The 18,159-nt window shown below is 51.1% G+C and overlaps 1 protein-coding gene across 1 annotated transcript; it reads left to right on the top strand.

Annotated features, from left to right (window-relative positions):
• The first annotated feature begins 396 nt into the window (after nt 1–396).
• WIPI1 (WD repeat domain, phosphoinositide interacting 1) lies at nt 397–18,009 on the top strand. Its single transcript, XM_048964936.1, has 13 exons — nt 397–518; nt 1,213–1,295; nt 2,082–2,251; nt 5,492–5,588; nt 9,483–9,580; nt 10,543–10,635; nt 10,934–11,004; nt 11,492–11,599; nt 11,683–11,847; nt 12,025–12,132; nt 13,464–13,585; nt 13,989–14,089; nt 17,484–18,009. Exons 1-13 carry the CDS (start codon nt 448–450, stop codon nt 17,529–17,531), a joined length of 1,335 nt encoding a protein of 444 aa, XP_048820893.1. The 5' UTR covers nt 397–447; the 3' UTR covers nt 17,532–18,009.
• The last annotated feature ends 150 nt before the right edge of the window (nt 18,010–18,159 follow it).

Consider the following 18,159-nt stretch of genomic DNA (forward strand, 5'->3'; position numbering starts at 1 on the left):
CCACACTTCTCTGGGCAGCAACGCCAGCGCCTCATCGCCCTCCCGGTGAGAAATTTCGGGAGACCTGAATCGCCCCTTTTGAGCTCAGAGCCGCTCCCCTCCCAGCCCGGACGGCAGCGGCGCCGCTCCTCCAGCTGCGCCCCCCCGGCAGCGGCCGGGCCCCGTCTGATGCAACCATAACACCACCGCGTGGTCACGCACGGCTGTTCCCTCCGCCAGCCAATAGCAGCCGGCCCTTCTCCGCCTGTGGGCGGAGCCTCCCCGTCTTCCCAAGGGCCATAGGTCTAAATCCAAGCCAATCAACCGATAGGGCGGTTCCTCGGTAAGACCGCGGACCAATGGGAAGCGGCACCGCCTCGAACCGCCAGCACCGCGGAACCGGGGCCGGCGCGGGGGAGGCGGCGGCGCGGCGGGGGCCGGAGCGGGCCGAGCCGCCGCGCCCGCTCCATGGAGGCCGCAGCCGAAGCCCCGGGGGGGCCGGCGGCGCTCAGCTGCTTCTCTTACAACCAGGACTGCACGTAAGCGGGGCGGAGGGGAGATCGAGATCGGCCCGGGGGGGGGAAATGGGGGAAGGGAGAGAGAACAGAGCTTCCCCCGGCTCTGAATTGCGGCCTGCCCCTCCGCAGCCCAGCGCTGAGAGCCGTTCCCGGTGGCACAGCGAGCACCGCTGGGCTGGAAGCTCCAGTCAGGTTTGCAGACGTTCCCGTGGAGGTGCTGTCAGCCTCCCGTGCCCAAACAAAGAGCAGCGCAGTGCTGCTGACGTGAGCCCGCAGCTGCCAGCACGGGGATTCCGTGCAGCTGCTCGCTGAAGGCCGGAATGTTAATGCTTGGTGTCTGAGCAGAGCCAGCCCTTGGCACGGTTGTGCTGCATGCCTGCAACCCTCAGCAGAGCCACTCCTGGGTTCAGAAAGCCCCTGTGTAATGCAGCAGGTGTGTCCCGTGGGCCCTGTCTGCAGGCAAAGAGGTGACTGTCCTCCCAGCAGCCACAGAATCCCATGGGTGACACTGTTGCACATGGATGCTTTGCGGGCTGCAGCATCCTCAGATGGAAAGCAGGATGCTTGGCTTTGTTGTATGTAGCTGGCTGAGAGGACGCTGTGCCTTCTCAGAGCGCCATATGATGAAATTACCCATTCCTTTTAACTGCAGGGACTCCTTGCTGTAAATGCACTACTGGATCTAAACCAGTGGGCTTTTGTCTTATCTTTGCAGCTCCCTTGCAATTGGAACCACAACTGGATACAGGCTTTTCTCCTTAAGTTCCGTGGAGCAACTGGACCAGGTCCACGAAAGCAGTAAGTCTCCACTCCCTGAGTGTTGGCACAGGCTTTAGCTATGTTACTGCAATCTGGTTTGTTTTGAGGGAGTGATTCTTCTTACTGGTCTCGCAGCAATGGCATCTATTTCTGCTGCTCACTTATCAGGACAGAAACAGCTCTGGTTAATGCCCTGTGCATGGCAGCCTTTAAAGCCAACTGCAGCTGTGGAAAAACTCCTGACCCACTATCAGTCACAGTTCCTAGTTATTTAAGTAAATGTCCAAAAGTGTCATTGTAATGGTGCCTTTCCAACATAAGAGCCCAAACACGGTCACTGCAAGACATACTACACCACCGTTCACCTCAGCAATGGGAAGAGTAAATATGTCAGCATTCCCATGTCCCAAGAAGGCTAGGAGAAATCAGACACCATGCAGAATGGACAGTGAGTTACACACAGCCATGCCTTACCTTGGTAAGTCCTGGCCATTCACTCACTGCTTCTAGAAAGGTCCCTGACCAAACTGGCTCTCATCTCCTTGCATAGGAATGAGCTCTTCCTTTTTTATATCCCACCCAAAGATTGCTTACAGCTGGAGGGCTCTGCCCAGGAGGGCATGACAGCATTCTGCCTTCAGGAGAGGGTTCAGTAAGCCCTTCCTGCTTTGTGCCTGCTATGAGGAATTTTTAATAGAAGCTGATGTTGAACTTCTTAGCCCTGGGCCTAACCCCATTTCTTCCCGAATTGAGCTTCACTTGTCACTGCAAACAAACCAACCATAAACCAAGCTAAAGACTGTCTTGCTTTCCTTCTGTGCCCAGATGAAATCCCAGATGTTTACATCGTGGAGCGTCTGTTCTCCAGCAGCCTTGTGGTTGTGGTCAGTCATGCCAAGCCACAGCAAATGAATGTCTACCACTTCAAGAAAGGGACAGAGATCTGCAACTATAGCTATTCCAGTAACATCCTGTCTATCCGGCTGAATCGTCAGGTAAGGAGCTGGGGAAATGGGTTAGCCAGAGTTGTCCCACTCTGGCTCTTTACTGGTGCTGACTCTACACAGACCAGAGTCCATCTGGCACCCTGCTGTTCAGCAGAGTAGCAGCAGCCTGGGTTTGTACAGTGTTTCTGCACAGGGTTTGGAGGGATAGGTCCATGTTCTCTTCTACCAGCTCCACCTCAGTCCTGGTTACCTTTGAGAAAGGAGGAGGGTGGCTGTGGGTATCATCTGCCATAACCACTTCAGAGTCCTTGTTTTCTTAGCAGTTACACAAAGGCTTGTTGTTGTTTGCCTTCTGGCCTACTCAGCATGCAGTTCTGCACAAAATAAAAAATCAAACAAACACCTTTTCTTCATCTTTCTCCCTCCCCTGGATTCCACATCCTGAATCCAGGACCACCTTTGCCATCTTTATGCAGATGAGACTGTCAGAGTTTGTAACAAAAGCCAGGAGTAATGTGAACCCCATGATGGAGGCAAAAGGCTGCTTCTCAAGTACTGCTAGGGACTGTGTTTTATTTTTAAAGGAGTAGAAAACGTTCAGGCCATTTGGAAGGAGGCTTTTAGACTGTTAGCCTCTGAACTGATGTAGCCTTATGCAGCTCTGAGCCCTGTTGGAAGATTTAAAATCATCTTTGTTTTATCCATAATTATTTTCAAAGTATGTGCCATAAGAAGCTAAAGACATTTGACGATGAAGAAATAAGCAGTCTGGGTAATTGTATGTAATCAGCTTCTCCTCACTTAGCAACAGTGGGACCTGCAGTAAGGCTCTCCCATAAGGAAATGCAGGGTTGACTTTCCAGTAAGGCTGTATTTGACCAGAAGTTCCTGTACTACAATTAAATCTGTCCTAAATGGATTTTTTTCACTTAAGCTTACGATGAAACCAACAAAATAAGAACTTCCTTTGAATTGCAGATAGATGTGTATGTATAAAAAGAAACTGGGAGGTTCTGCTTAGCATTTCTAGGAGACAAGTATGTGAGTAAAGTAAGTTGAGGATATTTCCCGTGTGCTGCTCCAGTGACTGCATGAAGATGATGTTAAAAATCTATATAAGGCCAAATCTCACATAAGCTGTTAACACAGGAAAATGGTAGTAAATAAAACAGGAACCCAACTCAAACAGCACGTGTTCTGACTTGATCTGTCTGTGAAAAATCCTTGTGCAAACAAGAGAGCCCCTAGGATGTTGCTGATCCACTGGAATTCTTTGTTTCAGGCTCCATTATAACTCACATACACATTAACCTAGGTCACGGTGTGTCTCAGAGCAGAGAGTAAGGCTGTACTGTGAGACCAGTCAGAATCTCCCCTGCAGTCTCCCTGGATTCTCAGTCACTGTGCTAAAACCCTGCTGATTTTTTTTGAGACATTGGATAGTTTTTTTCTGACTGTATCCACATCCAACACATCTGAAGTCCTTGACATACAACTCAGCCACCCCACTCGGTTTGTGTCAAACTTCAGTTCTGAAGGGAAACGTGAGATGCAGTGCCTTGAATGGTGTGCAGCAATCGCAGCACCAGGCACCTTCTGCGAGGCTCTTTGCACAGTGAGGATAAAACTCATTCCTCATCTCAGCAGGTTTTGCACTGATGTCAGCTGGGGCTGCACAGGAGGCAGAGAACCAGCCCTCTCCAGCTCCCACTGAGCTTACCCAGGCTTCTTTTACCTCTTCACCTCCCACCACCCCTCTTGTGCTTTCCTGGATTTTGTCCCCATCAGCACCAGCATCTCTTGCTACAGCTCTGGCTTGCTGCTTTACCATCATCTGGAGTATTTCCCTTCACCTGTACATCAACAGCAGTGCGTTCTGCAGTTCTGGGAAAGTACGTGGTGGCTTTGCTGAAATCAGCTGTATAAATATGACTCTGACAGTCCCTGCTAGCAAGTTGATGGCTGTTACTGTAGAAAAGGCAAAGTCTTCCTGGAAATGCAAAATGGCTGTGACACAGCCCCAGATGCTGTGGTTAGCAGGAATAGAAGTGGGAAGGAGTTTGATCTGAGAGTAATGGTGGAGCAAGGCAAAGATTTTCTAATGTGGGTGTTTTCAAGTTAGTAACTAAACTCCACATTTAGATACTAAATAAGTGGCCTCATTTCTAAGGAGGTGGAGGCTCTGTACATCCTGTCCATGGATTTGGGTGCTTCAGCTATAGGAGCTTGGGCACAGTTTGGCCTCACACTTTTATTGGGATGTTTTCAGAGCTTCTGGACACATGGCACTAATGTAGGTGGAGCTGTGCATACCCAGGGTCAGAAAGCACAGCCCTCCAGTCAGATCCAAAGCCTGGTCCCCAAAAAGCCTCTATGTAAAATGCCTCTGCAGAAACTCATAGAGATCTGGACCATGCTGAGACACAGAGCGAAGCAATCACAGAAATGATGGCCCAGTGCTAAAATGACAATATTAGGCTTCCTTTTCCCTTTCTGCCTTTCCTGCCTGCGGTTTGGCAGCTCCTCGCTCCACAGCTGCCTCCTGCTGGGTGGGTGTTTGTTGCTGATGAGTTCAACAGAAGAGGTGCAAGCATATAAGCTTGGAAATACCCTGCCTGTCTGCCAAGATGGTGCAAACACTAGGTGTGAAGCACCAACCTCTGTGACTATCCCTGAACAAACTGTTCCTAGCCCGGTTTTAAGCAATTCTGCCTCACAACTTTGGGCACATGGAGCACAGTCTTGCCTGCTTATGCTGACACATTAGCTTTAGCAGTAGTGGGAGGCCCACCACGTAGTTGCTTGCTTCCAATTTGGGAAGAAGTCGGGGCAAGGGCAGGAAATCCCATCTGCAGGCAGGCTAACAAGCAGGACTAGCAGCCTCTCTGTTCCCTGGTTGTCATGATCAAAACATAGTTTGCTGTGAAAAGAACTGCAAAGAGAAGTTGGGGTATAAATAGATGCTAACCAAGACCCATAGCAAGGGTATAACCAAGGTCTGTCTTTGTGTTCTTAGGGCTAGGGATGTGGAAGATCAGTTTGTAGAGTAACAGAGATGTTGTTACCATGTTTTATGTGCTTTCTAAGGCAAAACCAGATGCAGTCAATTCTCAGAAGCAGAGCCATCCGAAATCAAAGGGTGTCCAGTGGGAGGGGATGTAGATGCAGAAGAGGTCATTTTTCTGCAGCATTACAGCAAAATCCCTGCTGAGTTTTTCCAGCAGCAATATTTGAGTGTGCCAAGTATGGGAGCAGTGCTGGTGAGGCTCTGTACCTGTGTCCTTGCAGAGGCTGGTTGTTTGCCTGGAGGAGTCAATTTACATCCATAACATAAAGGACATGAAGCTCTTGAAGACTATCCTGGATACGCCCCCAAATACAACAGGTAAGCAAAGGAATCTGTGTGTAAAGGAGAGGTGAGCTCTGCAGGAGCTTTCCATAGCCACAGTATTTGTTTTAGAATTCAGACCATCCTGTGGTGTGTGTATTCTTAGCAGCATGATTAATTCAGCATTGGGGAACCAGAAATGTATGGAGGCAGTCAGTCAGGCTGATGAGAGAAGAAACCCTGCTCTGTCCTGAGTAAATGCTTCAAAAACAGCAGCACGGTTCGAGTTAAGTTCAGTCCCTTCCCATCCTGGAAGGGATAGCCATGCAGCTCACGGCTTGCTGGAGCACAGCTTTGTTCCCTGTTACAAGACCAAAGCTGTAAGGCAGGCCAGGACTTCAAACTCCCCTCCATATACAGGGCAACTGCGTGTTCTCCCTGTGGGGCTCCCAACCCCTGCCTTCAGCGTGCCCTGTGTCAGAGTCCCAGAGTGCTTTCCCTCAGGACAAAGGGGCCCTGCTTCCCTGCTGCCAGCGTGAGTCAGCTGTGGAGGCAGGCACACCTTGGCAATCCCTGCAGACCTGCTTCACACCACAGGCTTGCTGCTCTGCCAGGCAGGCGGCTCCTGTGATCAATTAGCTGCTCAGAGCAGCTCCCAGAGCGAGCACTGTTGCATAGAGCACCTGGGACAGAAAACACAGCCAGGCACAGTGCTGATTCCACCGTGCCTCTGAGCCAGCCCTGCCAGGGAGTTCCCCGAGCTTGGGCTGCCACCTGGTATTGTTCCACACGCAGGAGAAACCCGCAGGGCAGGGCAGGTGGCTGCGCAACAGATTTTCCCTGCAGTGTGGGGTGAATCCTGCTGATGGAGAGGAGGAGTTTTTAGCAGTGAGCAGGGAAGCCTGGCTGAGCGCCCGCGGCAGCGCTGCCGGATGGAGCTGTGACATCCCGGTCGCAGACCGCAGCAGCCTTCCAAGGGCGGTTGGTTGTGAAGTTATTGATGTGCTCATGCCTGGCTTCTGGGCTTTCAAGGGATGCTGTTCTGGCTTCTCCCCTGACCTACTTCAGGTCTTAACAGATGGCTTCCTCGCGTAGATTAAACATACTAAATACTGCAAATATAATTAAAGTTTAAAACCTTCCTGAGAAAGGCCAGCAGCAGCATGCAGGAAGGGGATATTCCAGGCCTGGAGCTGTTCTGATCAGGTCACGGTTTAAAAGCAACAGCAATCAGCAGTCACTGGGACAGGACTAGGCTGCTGCGGATCGTAGGACTTCATGCAGGCTTAATTTTCTAAAACCCTTTCACCACAGCAGCTGTCATTGAAATGAGCGGAGTGACAATTGCTGTGACACGTGTGCTCCCTTTGTCCCCTGGCATCTGCTTGGCTCCCAAGCCTGACCCCAAAGACAGTGTGTCCAGGAGGCCAATGCAGGCCCAGCCTACTGCTCCTTTTCGGAGCATGGAGCTGGGGATCTGCTGCACACCCATGGGGCAGTCCCTGCAGGATCGCTGCCTGGCGCTGTGCAGGACTCAGCTCCCAGCCCATCGCTTTCCTTCAGCTTGGGCTGCACAGGAGGGACTGCAGGTCGAGCAGCCCATGCTGCTGTCACACGGCTGAGGGAAGTGCAGTGACCTCGGGCTCCCCTCGCACACACATGCCAGGAGAAGCGATGCTTCCTGCGGGGCGATGTGCGCAGCCTTTCCAGGATGATCGCACGCGCCGCGGGCTGCCGCTCGGTAATGTCTGGCCAGCCTCCTCCATGCAGGAGAGGAAAATGCCCGGGGTGGGCGAGTCTGTTGTTTTTCATGCATGCTCAAATAAGGAGTGAATTTCTATCCTGAGAGGAAACCACACTGCTTAGTCGTGAGCTTTCAGCTCCAGGCAAGCACACGAGCCAGGCTGATTGCTCGTGCATGAAGCAAAGCCCCTGGGAAGCACGGCTCTGCAGAGCGGGGCTGTCTGTCACCATCAGCATGCTTGCTGTTCAGGAGAGCACTGGTGGCTCTTGTCCTCTGGGAGTCCCAGACCAAACTGCTCCAGGGAGGGCAGGAGAGCCCCAGGGAGGCTGTGTGGTGACTCGTATCAGAAGCAGGATATGCACTGGGGTTGTTGTGCTTGTAGACATGCAGACACATGCAGACATGTAGACACTGTGAGGGCTGATCTGAGGAAACAACTGCAGCTTTGGAAAATACTTGAGGTGATTCCCTTGAACTCTGAGACCCCACTGGACTTGGTGCCCTGGCAGCAAAACCAAGTTTCTCCCATGCTGTAGGTGTTTCTCCACGCTACCAGAGGAAGCCCCCTGTGATGTGGCAGCTACAGAGATGCTGTACTGAGCCATGCCCACTGACCCTTGCTAGGCTGCCAGGTGCCAGGACCAGAAGAGCATTTTCAAAGGCTGCCGTATGGCTTGTGCTCTGTGTTCTTTGTACGTCCCTGAGGTCAGCTCAGTACACTCACATCTGTGTTTTCCCCTGGCCTAGTTTCCCATTTGCTTCTCCCAGACAGGCGCATAGCAGAGGAAGAGGGTGACTCACACCGGCCGGCTCAGAGCTTGCTTTGTTGAGCTGCAGCCTTGCCTAGGCCCTCACTAGAAGGAGTTACACTGACCCCCGGTGCTGTCTGGGCTGAGGAAGACCCTCCTCAGACACACAATTGCTCTTTTCAGCAGTCTCAGAGCTTTCTGCGTTCCCCTAGCCTGCCTTTCTTGGGTCCCATCACCTCTGCTGCCTCTGCTCCACTTCCCTGCAGCGCACACAGTCCTTGGCACGATGTAAATGCTTCTCATTGATAGGGAGTGGACCTCAGGGGCCTCTGGCCCATCCTGAAGCTCCTGGCTGTGCTGCGGTCTCTTTGTTTAGCTATAAACAATGACCTAAAACAAGATCTTCAGCTGATTCTTCCCTACTGCTGGGCCGGGGCCAGAGCAGTGTCCTGACATGACAGCTTGCAATGTCCGTGCGCGTGTCCGTGTGCATTTGTGCCTGTGTGCGTGTGTCCTGTTTGGGCAGTGAGGAGCACAGCCCTGCAGCCTTTAACCCTGCAGCTTCCTCCCCACGTGGGGGACGTGGGACCCCTGGGTGACAGCCAGGAAGCTGGGGTCGTGCTGAGCCCCCGGCTGAGTGCTGGGATGACTGGGAGCACGCAGACACGGGGCAGGAAGCAAGTGAGATCCATTGCTATGTGTGACATGATCCATTGCGATGATCCTCAGCCAGCAGCAGAAATGAGAGGCAGGAAGAGGTGCTCCGTTCCTGGGTCACCAGGGGGACAGGCGGATGGACAGCCCTACACACACACTCATCCATCCCTGTTGTTTCCTGCAATTCCTGCTCACTTGAAAGGGGATGTTTGGGAGACTTTATTCTCATGTTGGCGTGAAAACAGATGCTTATTAAAGGGAAGAAATCCTTGTGTGGGTAAAATTCAGCTCAGCTCAAGTTCCTCATCTTCCAGAACCTCCCTGCACAACTGTGGCATTTGCTTTATCTCCCTCTGCTTCCCTTTTCCTATCAGGGAAGGAAGTGGCAGTGCCCGGCCCCATGGCTGCAGCTCAGAGCACTTAGCCCTCCTTACATCTGCAGTTGTCCAGATATGCCGGGACAGGAGCCCTGTTAGCCCTGAGACCAACGGTCCTTTGGTCCCTACATTCTCGCCTTCTCAAAGGAGGTGATTAAGGAGAAGGGAAGAGCTTCAGCAGGACAGGGGCTCTCTCAGGTCAGGGTTTGGGGAGGCCGTGGCGGGGTGCAGGAGCCATACTGTCCCGTACCAGCAGGTGTCCCCACGGCTGAGGCGTTGCCAGCATCCAGCTGGCGCACACCCGGTACCGGACACCATCCCAAAATGTGACAGCACCCGAACCCCTGCGGTGTCCATGGCCACGTTTCTGCTTTCTTTGCTCCACCAGCAAACAACCTCAGCTGTGTCCTTCTTGCCCTGCCAGGTCTGTGCGCTCTCTCGATCAACCACGCCAACTCCTACTTGGCTTATCCCGGCAGCGCAACCAGTGGAGAGATCGCACTTTACGACGGAAATACTTTGGTAAGTGTGAAGCTCGCCCATTTGGATACCGGCAGGGACTGAAAACAAACAGAACCACAGCAGAGCCAACAGGGCCTTGGGGAAAGATGAATAAATGCACTCTGCTGCGCTGCAAGGAATATTTGCCTGGGGCAGGCACATTCCCTATCCCCTTTGCCTGGACATTGCACAAAGCAGACAGCCTCTTTGAGATCAGAACATCCATTTCCCAGTACTGGACAGTGACCCATGCTCGAGGTTGGCACAGACAGGGCTCAGTGAGCTTCAGCCTCACGCCCAGGAGGAGTGATGTGAGCTGGGTGGCTCATAGAGCTTGGAGCTGCTCCAGGCATAGGATGTGGGCAGCTGCTTTGCCGTGCCACAGGCTGCAAGGGATGCTGAACCCCGAGCCGTGTGGAGGACAAGGTGCTCACATCCTCCTCAAGAAATTTGCCCCTGGTTAGGAGCAGGGTTGTGCTTATCTGCGGTTTATGCCAGGGCTTTGGATTACATAAGGCTGCTGCTCTGTACATGCAGCAGGAGCTGAAGATCTACAGCAGAGGAGAGCAGAGCACATATGGGGAAAACACGCTGCTGCTGTGGAGAAATGCTAGCAGAAGCCAGGGCTCCCCACAGGCAGTGGGGCCACAGCAGTATCTGCTGTACAGCCAGAGTGTGTAGAGCCAAGGCACAAAGAAATGCCAGGCTTTGGAGGCACGGCTGCGAGCCTGCAGCCTGCTTGAGGGGCAAGGAGCTGAGGACATCTGTGTCCAGGAGGAGCTTTTGATAAGCACAGTGCCTGTAGCAGGTGGAGAGTGAGCTTGAGGCAGGGCAGGGACTGTTGGAGGGATACCAAAGTGCAGTACAGTCCCTTGAATACACATGGGCAGTTCTGCCTAGGGCATGAGGCAAGAACGCCCTGTGCTTACGCAGTTTGAGAAGCAATGTGTCTCTTTACTCTCACATCACCCTCTGTCCTACAGAAAACAGCCTGCACGATTGCTGCCCACGATGGGCCTCTGGCTGCCCTAACCTTCAACTCCACCGGGTCGAAGCTGGCGAGTGCTTCTGAAAAAGTGAGTGAGCACTGCTGGGAGCAACCTCCTTGCCACTGCCAGCCCGTGGCTGGCAGAGGAGCACAGCCAGCCTTGGAGCATGGAATGGAGGGACAGGGGGATGTTGGGGCGGCCCCTTTTTAAACACAGCTTCCCAGGAAGGGGCACTCAGGTAACTGACTTACAGGAGGCCGGCATATTGTGCCCATATTGACCCAAGGCTGACAGAGCCTCTACACGTTCTGAGTTTCCTTGGTGTGTCAGGTCTTGTGCTCTTTGCCCTGCTCCTGTGTGATCTTCCCATCTGCATTTTTTGCAGGGCACAGTCATTCGTGTATTTTCCATTCCTGGTGGGCAAAAGCTCTATGAATTCCGTCGAGGGATGAAAAGGTCAGTTCATGCTTCTATCAGTGACAAGTACACAGAGGGCTCCTGGAGCAGAAATGTAAACACAGGGACAGAGCACCGTCAGATCCTGGCAGCTTTGGCATCTTTTGCAGAAAGAAAACAAGAGTGAGCATATCAGATAGAAATGTCATTGTGCCAGACAGCCGAGCTGCACCCAGCTGCCTCCAGCAAGCTTAGCAATTCCATTCAGTGTGTCACAGAACAGAGCAATCACAGAGAACAGAGGTGGATTCAGTCCATCTTCTCTGTCCATTTTTTGTTTCTTACTTGAAATAATGAAGTCTTCAGAGCTATCATCCTAATTCTTCTCAAAGGAGGTGTTTTGAAACTGCTAAGCCACTTGCACAGAGCCCAAGTCTTGATGGCAGGGGTGGGCTGGGTCTTCTCTCTCACTGTCCTCTGTGAGCAGTACCTTGCAGTTCCCATGCAGTGGGGTGCCAAGTAGTGAATGGTCTGTGCTTGGCCCTAGGTATGTGAATATCAGCTCTCTGGTGTTCAGCATGGATTCCCAGTTCCTGTGTGCTTCGAGTAACACAGAGACAGTGCACATCTTTAAACTGGAGCATCTCACTGACAGGTGAGGGAGTAACCTGAGCTAACCTGCTCCAGGAGTGTCCATTTTGGACATCTGCCTGTACAGCCCTGTTTGTCTCCCCTCAGCCGGCCAGAAGAGCCACCAACCTGGAGTGGGTACATGGGAAAAATGTTCCAGGCTGCCACCAACTACCTCCCTGCCCAGGTGTCAGGCATGATGAACCAAGATCGAGCCTTTGCCACTGTCCGCCTCAACATCTCTGGACAAAGGAACATCTGTGCCCTCTCCACGTACGTACTGACATCTGTGTCCCACTGCCACACCAGCCTTCAGGCAGACACAGCTATGGATGCTTACGTCCACTGCTGTGCCTGTCACCTTGCACCCTGCAGAGCACACAGGCTATGTTTGCTGCCAGTGTGTGCATGCAGCTGTCGTGTTTGAACTCGTGATGCTTTTCTCCTTAGGATTCAGAAGCTGCCCCGACTGCTGGTGACTACATGTGATGGACATCTCTATATCTACAACTTGGACCCACAAGATGGAGGAGAGTGTGTCCTAATTCAGAAACACAGGTAAATGCCTCTCCAGCGCATTGATGTTCCCTACACATTTGAGATAAATGCTGATCCTTAAAAACTAGGAAAGGGAAATTTTACCTGCAAGCACAACATGGAATTGTAGGAGCAAGAACATTGGAACTGAGTTGTGATTTTAGCTGCTTGATCTAGCAGACATCCGTGAAGACTGCATCAGCAGCAGGGACGTGGGGCAACGTGCAGAAGAAAGCAGGCACATCTCAGGCAGCAGTGGGACGTAGCCTAGATGGCAGAGGTGGGCTTGAGGAGATGCCTCCATCAGACCCGAGGGTGGCAGAGAGCACAGCACCTCTCCCAGGCATCAGCGGGTTCTCAGAGCCAATTGTGGGGCTGCGATCGTGTGGAGCAGCTCTGGGAGCTTCCGTCAACAAAACCTCACACACACGCACGCCTGCAGGCACGCAGCGCCTCAGCAGAGCCTTCCGTGCTGCCGTTCCGTTTGTATGCCAATTTGATTAAGCACGTAACCCCGCATCTGGGCTGCTTGGCTCCAGATGTGAAGCCTTTGGGGTGGGGTGCGATGTAACATGCGCTGGAAGCCAGGACGTGGCTGGCAGCCAGGAAAATGCCAACAGATTTTTCAAAGCCGCAAAACAAAAGCGCTTCAAAGCTGCGCTGTCCAGCGTGCTCCGGCCGCCGGCCTCCCAACTCCTTCAGACACTGCTGACCCCCCTCCCGTGCTCCCATTGTGCTGTGGCTGTCCGGAGCTGGCAGCCCTGCGTTGTATGTGGGTTCCTCTTTTAGCATCAGAGGACTGAAAAGGGCCCTTGGGTCATGAGTTACATTACATCATACTATATCTCTGCTCAGGCTCCGTCCGAAACTAGCCAGCACTGCTTTTCCCATCTAGTCCACTCCTGTTGGAAGCCCTTTAGAGCCCCCTCCATGATTAGAAACACTGTTTGCCTTTGTAACCTAAAGCTTTTGTGGTCAATCTGTTCCCTTCTATTCTCATGCCAGCATTGTCCTCTAGCTGAAGTACTGCTTTCCCTATCTTCTGCATCCCCCTGCTTCATTTGGAGAGCACAATGATCTCCTCTTCTGCAGCGCTGTTAGGGCTGCAGTCAAAGTTTCGATGCAGTGTTACAAATCATAGAACTGTAGGATGGTTTGGGATAGAAGGCACCTTTACAGACCATCTAGTTCCAGTCCCTACTTGGCATTAGCCTGGGCACCTTCCAGCTCTTCAGTTGGGTGATGTGCCTCAAGGAGACACGAGTGCAAATGTGTGTCTCAGCTAGTGCTGGGGGAGGAATGAATGGGATCAGAACTAACTCTTCTTCCCTCTTTTGCTCCTGTACAATCAGTCTGCTCGGCTCAGGAAAAATGGAGGAGAACAAAGAAAATGACCTTCAGCCTCCATTACCTCAATCTTATGCAGCAACTGTAGCCAGACAAAGTACAGTGCCTTCAACTTCAACCATGCCAGGTAAGCACCACACCCGCCCTTTCTTGGAGCAAAGAAAGCAAGACAACCCCTGTAGCAAAGTGGGAAGTCTCTGAACAATCAGATGTTCACTCTAACCATAAACAGTCCATGTGCAAGGCGCACTGGGGCAGCAGGGCCTTCTGCAGCTCACCCAGTTCATTCTATTGGGAATGGGTCAGTTATTTTCTGCTCTGCTTGCCCGGACCCATTGCCAGGCAGCTGCAGTCCAGTCCTGATAGGTAGTGTTGATTGTGATACCTTTCCCTTCTGCTGCCCCCAAGTGCTCTGCCAAATGCCAGAGGAATCAGGATGTGTTAAAACAATGATAACAGCGTTGCAGCTGTTTGTTTCCAGCCTCATAGCACCCATTTATCAGCAGTGCTTTGCATTTCCACTTCTGCAGGTTATTCGGAAGATGGTGGTGCCCTGCGAGGAGAGGTTATCCCAGAGCATGAGTTTGCAACTGGACCAGTGTGTCTCGACGATGAGAATGAGTTCCCTCCTGTGAGCATTCAGGACCCCTAAAACAGCAATTCAACCCCAATGCTAAGAAGAAAGTATTAATCTCTGACAGAAGAAATTCTGTTGCCCTGACCTTGTCCCAGTTAGCTGTGAAGCTTTGAATAACTAATTCAGGTATAGGGAGAGTGCCAGGAACATCACACCCCTACTACATGGCAGCTGGGATGGGGCAAGGATGATCAGCCTCATAGGTAGAGAGAGACCTGAACAAATGAGCAGAATGAAGTTCAGATGCAGAACGGAGTTCAGATCCAGACCTGACCTTTGTGCCTTGCTCAGATTTCTAGTATTATCAGGAATAGCTTTAATTTGAACAATGCCATCATTTAGAAATAAAAACTTAGTTTTCCCTGTTGGATTTTCAATCAGTTGTATTAGCTTATGGAAAACAACTGGAACATACCTGAACCTCATCAGCCCTCTGGAAATATCTCATTTCCAGAAAAAGAAACAAAGCAAAACAGATTTTTAAGCCATTGTTTTGTTTTTTTAAGTGGCACTTTCTCAGTTACTGTTGGAAGAACATACTGGCTTTATAAAATCTAACTTAAGCCTGGCAGTGTCTCTCCCACTCTTCTTCCTGTTATATAAGCATTTACTGTGTTAAATGCTTGACCCCTAATTGGACAGATATTGCTTACACTGCTGTGATCTGGCTGTAATCAGCAGCATCTTCATGATAGTAATGCATTAATACAGCAGAATATTGTAATGGATTTCAAGCTGTAGACTTGGCAGACTTTGGAATTCCTTACTCCACTTTCACATATCCTGCTGTTGGAGATTTGCCTGAAGAAGGAGGAAGCAAAAATTTCATTGGGATCCCAGGATTTGTTCCATATGCTGGGGCTGACCTCCTCTGTAAGGCACTTTCAAATTAAGTGATGCAAAGAGTTATTTATATAAAAGATGACTAATTCGTGCCTCCCTTTGAAACTCTGCCTAAACGCAGCTCTTCAAGTCACATAAATCTCAGACTGATTCTCTTTACCTGTGCCACAGCTTGTTGGGGACAGAGCACGAGAGTTTCTGTTTGTCCCTCTCCATCCCCTAAGGAGGACATTTCAGTGTCTCCCATCTGGTCAAAGCCTTTGGGCCGCAGAGCAGCTGCAAGGAATGTCTGAGGAGCAGCACAGCCAGAGAGAAATCCTTTGCTTCCTTCTGACGAACCTGCTCTTTGAGCATGTGGTTTGGGGCCATGCAAATGCCAGCAAGCAGGAACCACGCTGCTCCTGAATGAGCCTGCCTGCTGGGACTGCGCTGTAAAAACCGGCCCCAAACCCCTGCTGTACAGGCAGGGGTTTTATTAAATGGACTTTGATCTGTCAAAATCCTGTGCTGTAATTAACCTGACGGAGCAACTTACATGTGTAACGTTAGGGAGGAGGTGGTGTGAGAGGGAAGGAGCTTTCCAGAAACGCTCCCTGATACGGCAGCTTAGCAATTGGAGCTTCCAGATAAAGTGTGTACAGTCAGGACTTCAGCTTTGCCCTCCGTTGCTGTCGGTGATGTGTTTTGCATCTGCTCTGCTCGCTGGCGCTGGCTCCCGCTGTGTGCTGCACAGGGAAACTTGGTTGGGATGTTTTGATGTTCTGAATTTCACTCAGCTTCGCTGTTTTCTCAGCGCTGAGCAGTTTGGTGACTCGTCCAAGAGGGGTTTCAGGGATCGGTCACTTCTGTGCAGAGAAGGAGGGAGAAGAAAACTGACCTTATCCAACAAAAATGTTTTGACAGCGTTCTGTTTTGCGGAAACATGGGAAGGGTTTTGTTTGTTTTCCAATGTGCAACAAAAAGACATTTAAAAACCTCAAAACTTGTGACAAAATGGAATATTTACCCACAGCCCACGAGCACGGCTTTGAACTCAGACGTACTTCTGAGGAGGAACAGCAGTGCTGAGACCCAGCGGATCCTCTCCATTTTGAAATGGTTTGCCTTCCCCTGACCTCAAGTGCTGGTGAGCAAGACTTCAGAGGCTCAGCTGTTAATAACAAGGAAATGCAGCTTCGGTCTAATGCACAATCTGTGGCTGATGGTAGAAAACTGCTTCTTCATTAAATGGAAGGAGGGACAGGTCAGAGAAGAGAGAAGCACAAGGAGGGCTTGTAAAAACACCTCAATAAGAATGAATGTGGCTGTTGCTGTTGATGATGCCAGCCCTGCTGAAGTATCCTGTAGCAAGAGGTTAAGCAAGTTCAATTATGTGTCTTGCTTACACTGATGGGCTGGATTAAATGCTCTCAGGTCTCCTAGGGGCTCTGGAGTAACTGTGATCTTCTGCAGAAGGTACTCTGGCATTATTGAGATGGACAGCAGGCTGAAGGAGAAGGTGAAGAGAAGATGCTGTGCCTCAGATGGGCTCAAGGAAGCAGCACTGCACCTGAACTGAGCAATTGGACGGCGTCGTGGGAAGAAGAGCCCAGCTGTGGCTGCAGGCAGTTGGGATGGTCCCTGCCATTCTCACCAAGCAGGTGCCACCTCTCTGCAGGTTCATTGGTGTCACTGAAGCTTCTAGCAGTGTCAGAAACGTTGGTGTGTGTTCACAGCTGGCTGCTCAGCCTCAGCAGGCACCACAGGGTAGGGCTGTGAGGTTCCACATAAGAAATTCCATAGGATTCAGTAAGAATGAAGCCAGATGGTGCATGTGGCATGTGTTCATACATCAGTAGCTCATGTGAAGAGTTTCAGAGTCTTTGCTGCTGCCACTTTCCTCTCTCTGGCTGCTTTATGACTAAATGCTTTTGGCGATACTTAGGATTGGTTTTGCCTTGCCTTGTTCAACAACTTCGTATCTGAAAGCGCAGTCAGACGTTGGCACAGCTGCCCAGGGAGGTGGGGGAGTCCCCATCCCTGCAGGGGTTCTAGAACAGTGCAGATGTGGCACTGAGGGATGTGGTCAGTGGGCACGGTGGGAGCAGGTTGGGCTTGGGGATCTTAGTGCTCCTTTTCAATCTTAATGAGTCAATCATCCTCTAATTCTATAATTCAATCTGGGTTCCATCTGCAGTCCCCAGCGATGCACACTGCGTTCTATTCTCCTACTGTGCCAAAGCTGAACTTCTAGGGGAGCTGGTGGGGCAAACACAGCTCACCCAGAGTGACCCCAGTCCTGCAAGCAGGGCTGCACTCAGTGCCATGCCCACCCCAGGAAGGACACAGCACCAAGGCAGCTGGTTCCAGTTCCCAAGGCTTTAAATTTGGGGGGGGGGGGGGGGGGGGGGAGAGTAAATAAATAAACCTCTAACAAATCTGCCTTTGAATGGAAAGTAAAACACTGCAGGACATCCCTCCCCTTCTCCTCCCATGTACGTAAAACCAACTTGAAACACACCCTGTTGCTGGGAAAAGTAAGGCTGTTCTGTTTTGATTTTGGTAGATAATCTTGTGCCGTGGAGGTCAGTCGGGCAAAGCGAAGAGGTCATGATGGAAGCAAACATCCGTGTGCAGGACAGCTGCTGAGAAGTGCTTTGGAGCAGCCAGGAATCTCGAAGAACAGATTTGTGAGTCTTCAAGAAGAATAAAAAATCCAAGGTGGGCCACTGCTTTTAGCCAGAGTACGTGTGAGTGAATAGCTGGTCCTGCTCACCCCTTGTTTTTAATCCTTGTCTGGGTGGGGTGTCCATGTACTGTATGCACGTTGCTATATTTAACAAACCATATGTTAGAACCACATTGTAAATGCTAATTTAATCAGATCTGTATGTAACCAGGATTTTATATACCTGTTTTACCCGTTTCTAATTTATGCTGTTTTATGTGTATAAATGTACTTATAGGAAGATATATTAAACTTATGTCTTTGTACAGTACATACTATTTTACCCAAGCAAAGTATTTTTGCAGTGACACAAGAAAAGATGCGATTTGCTACAGCTAAAGACAGAATAAAGTCACAGTCCGTCCCTGGCAGCTCGCTGCCCGTGCTCCTGCTGTTCTTTGTGGGGCCCTAAAGATGTCAGTCTTGATTAAGCTTTAGCAAGTGGGTTTGGGGCTCTGCTGAGAGGTTGGTGGCTCCGGCACCATCCGGACCCAGCCCAGCCAAAGCCACACTG

The sequence above is a fragment of the Lagopus muta genome, chromosome 18, assembly GCF_023343835.1.
Source record: "Lagopus muta isolate bLagMut1 chromosome 18, bLagMut1 primary, whole genome shotgun sequence".
NCBI lineage: Eukaryota > Metazoa > Chordata > Aves > Galliformes > Phasianidae > Lagopus > Lagopus muta.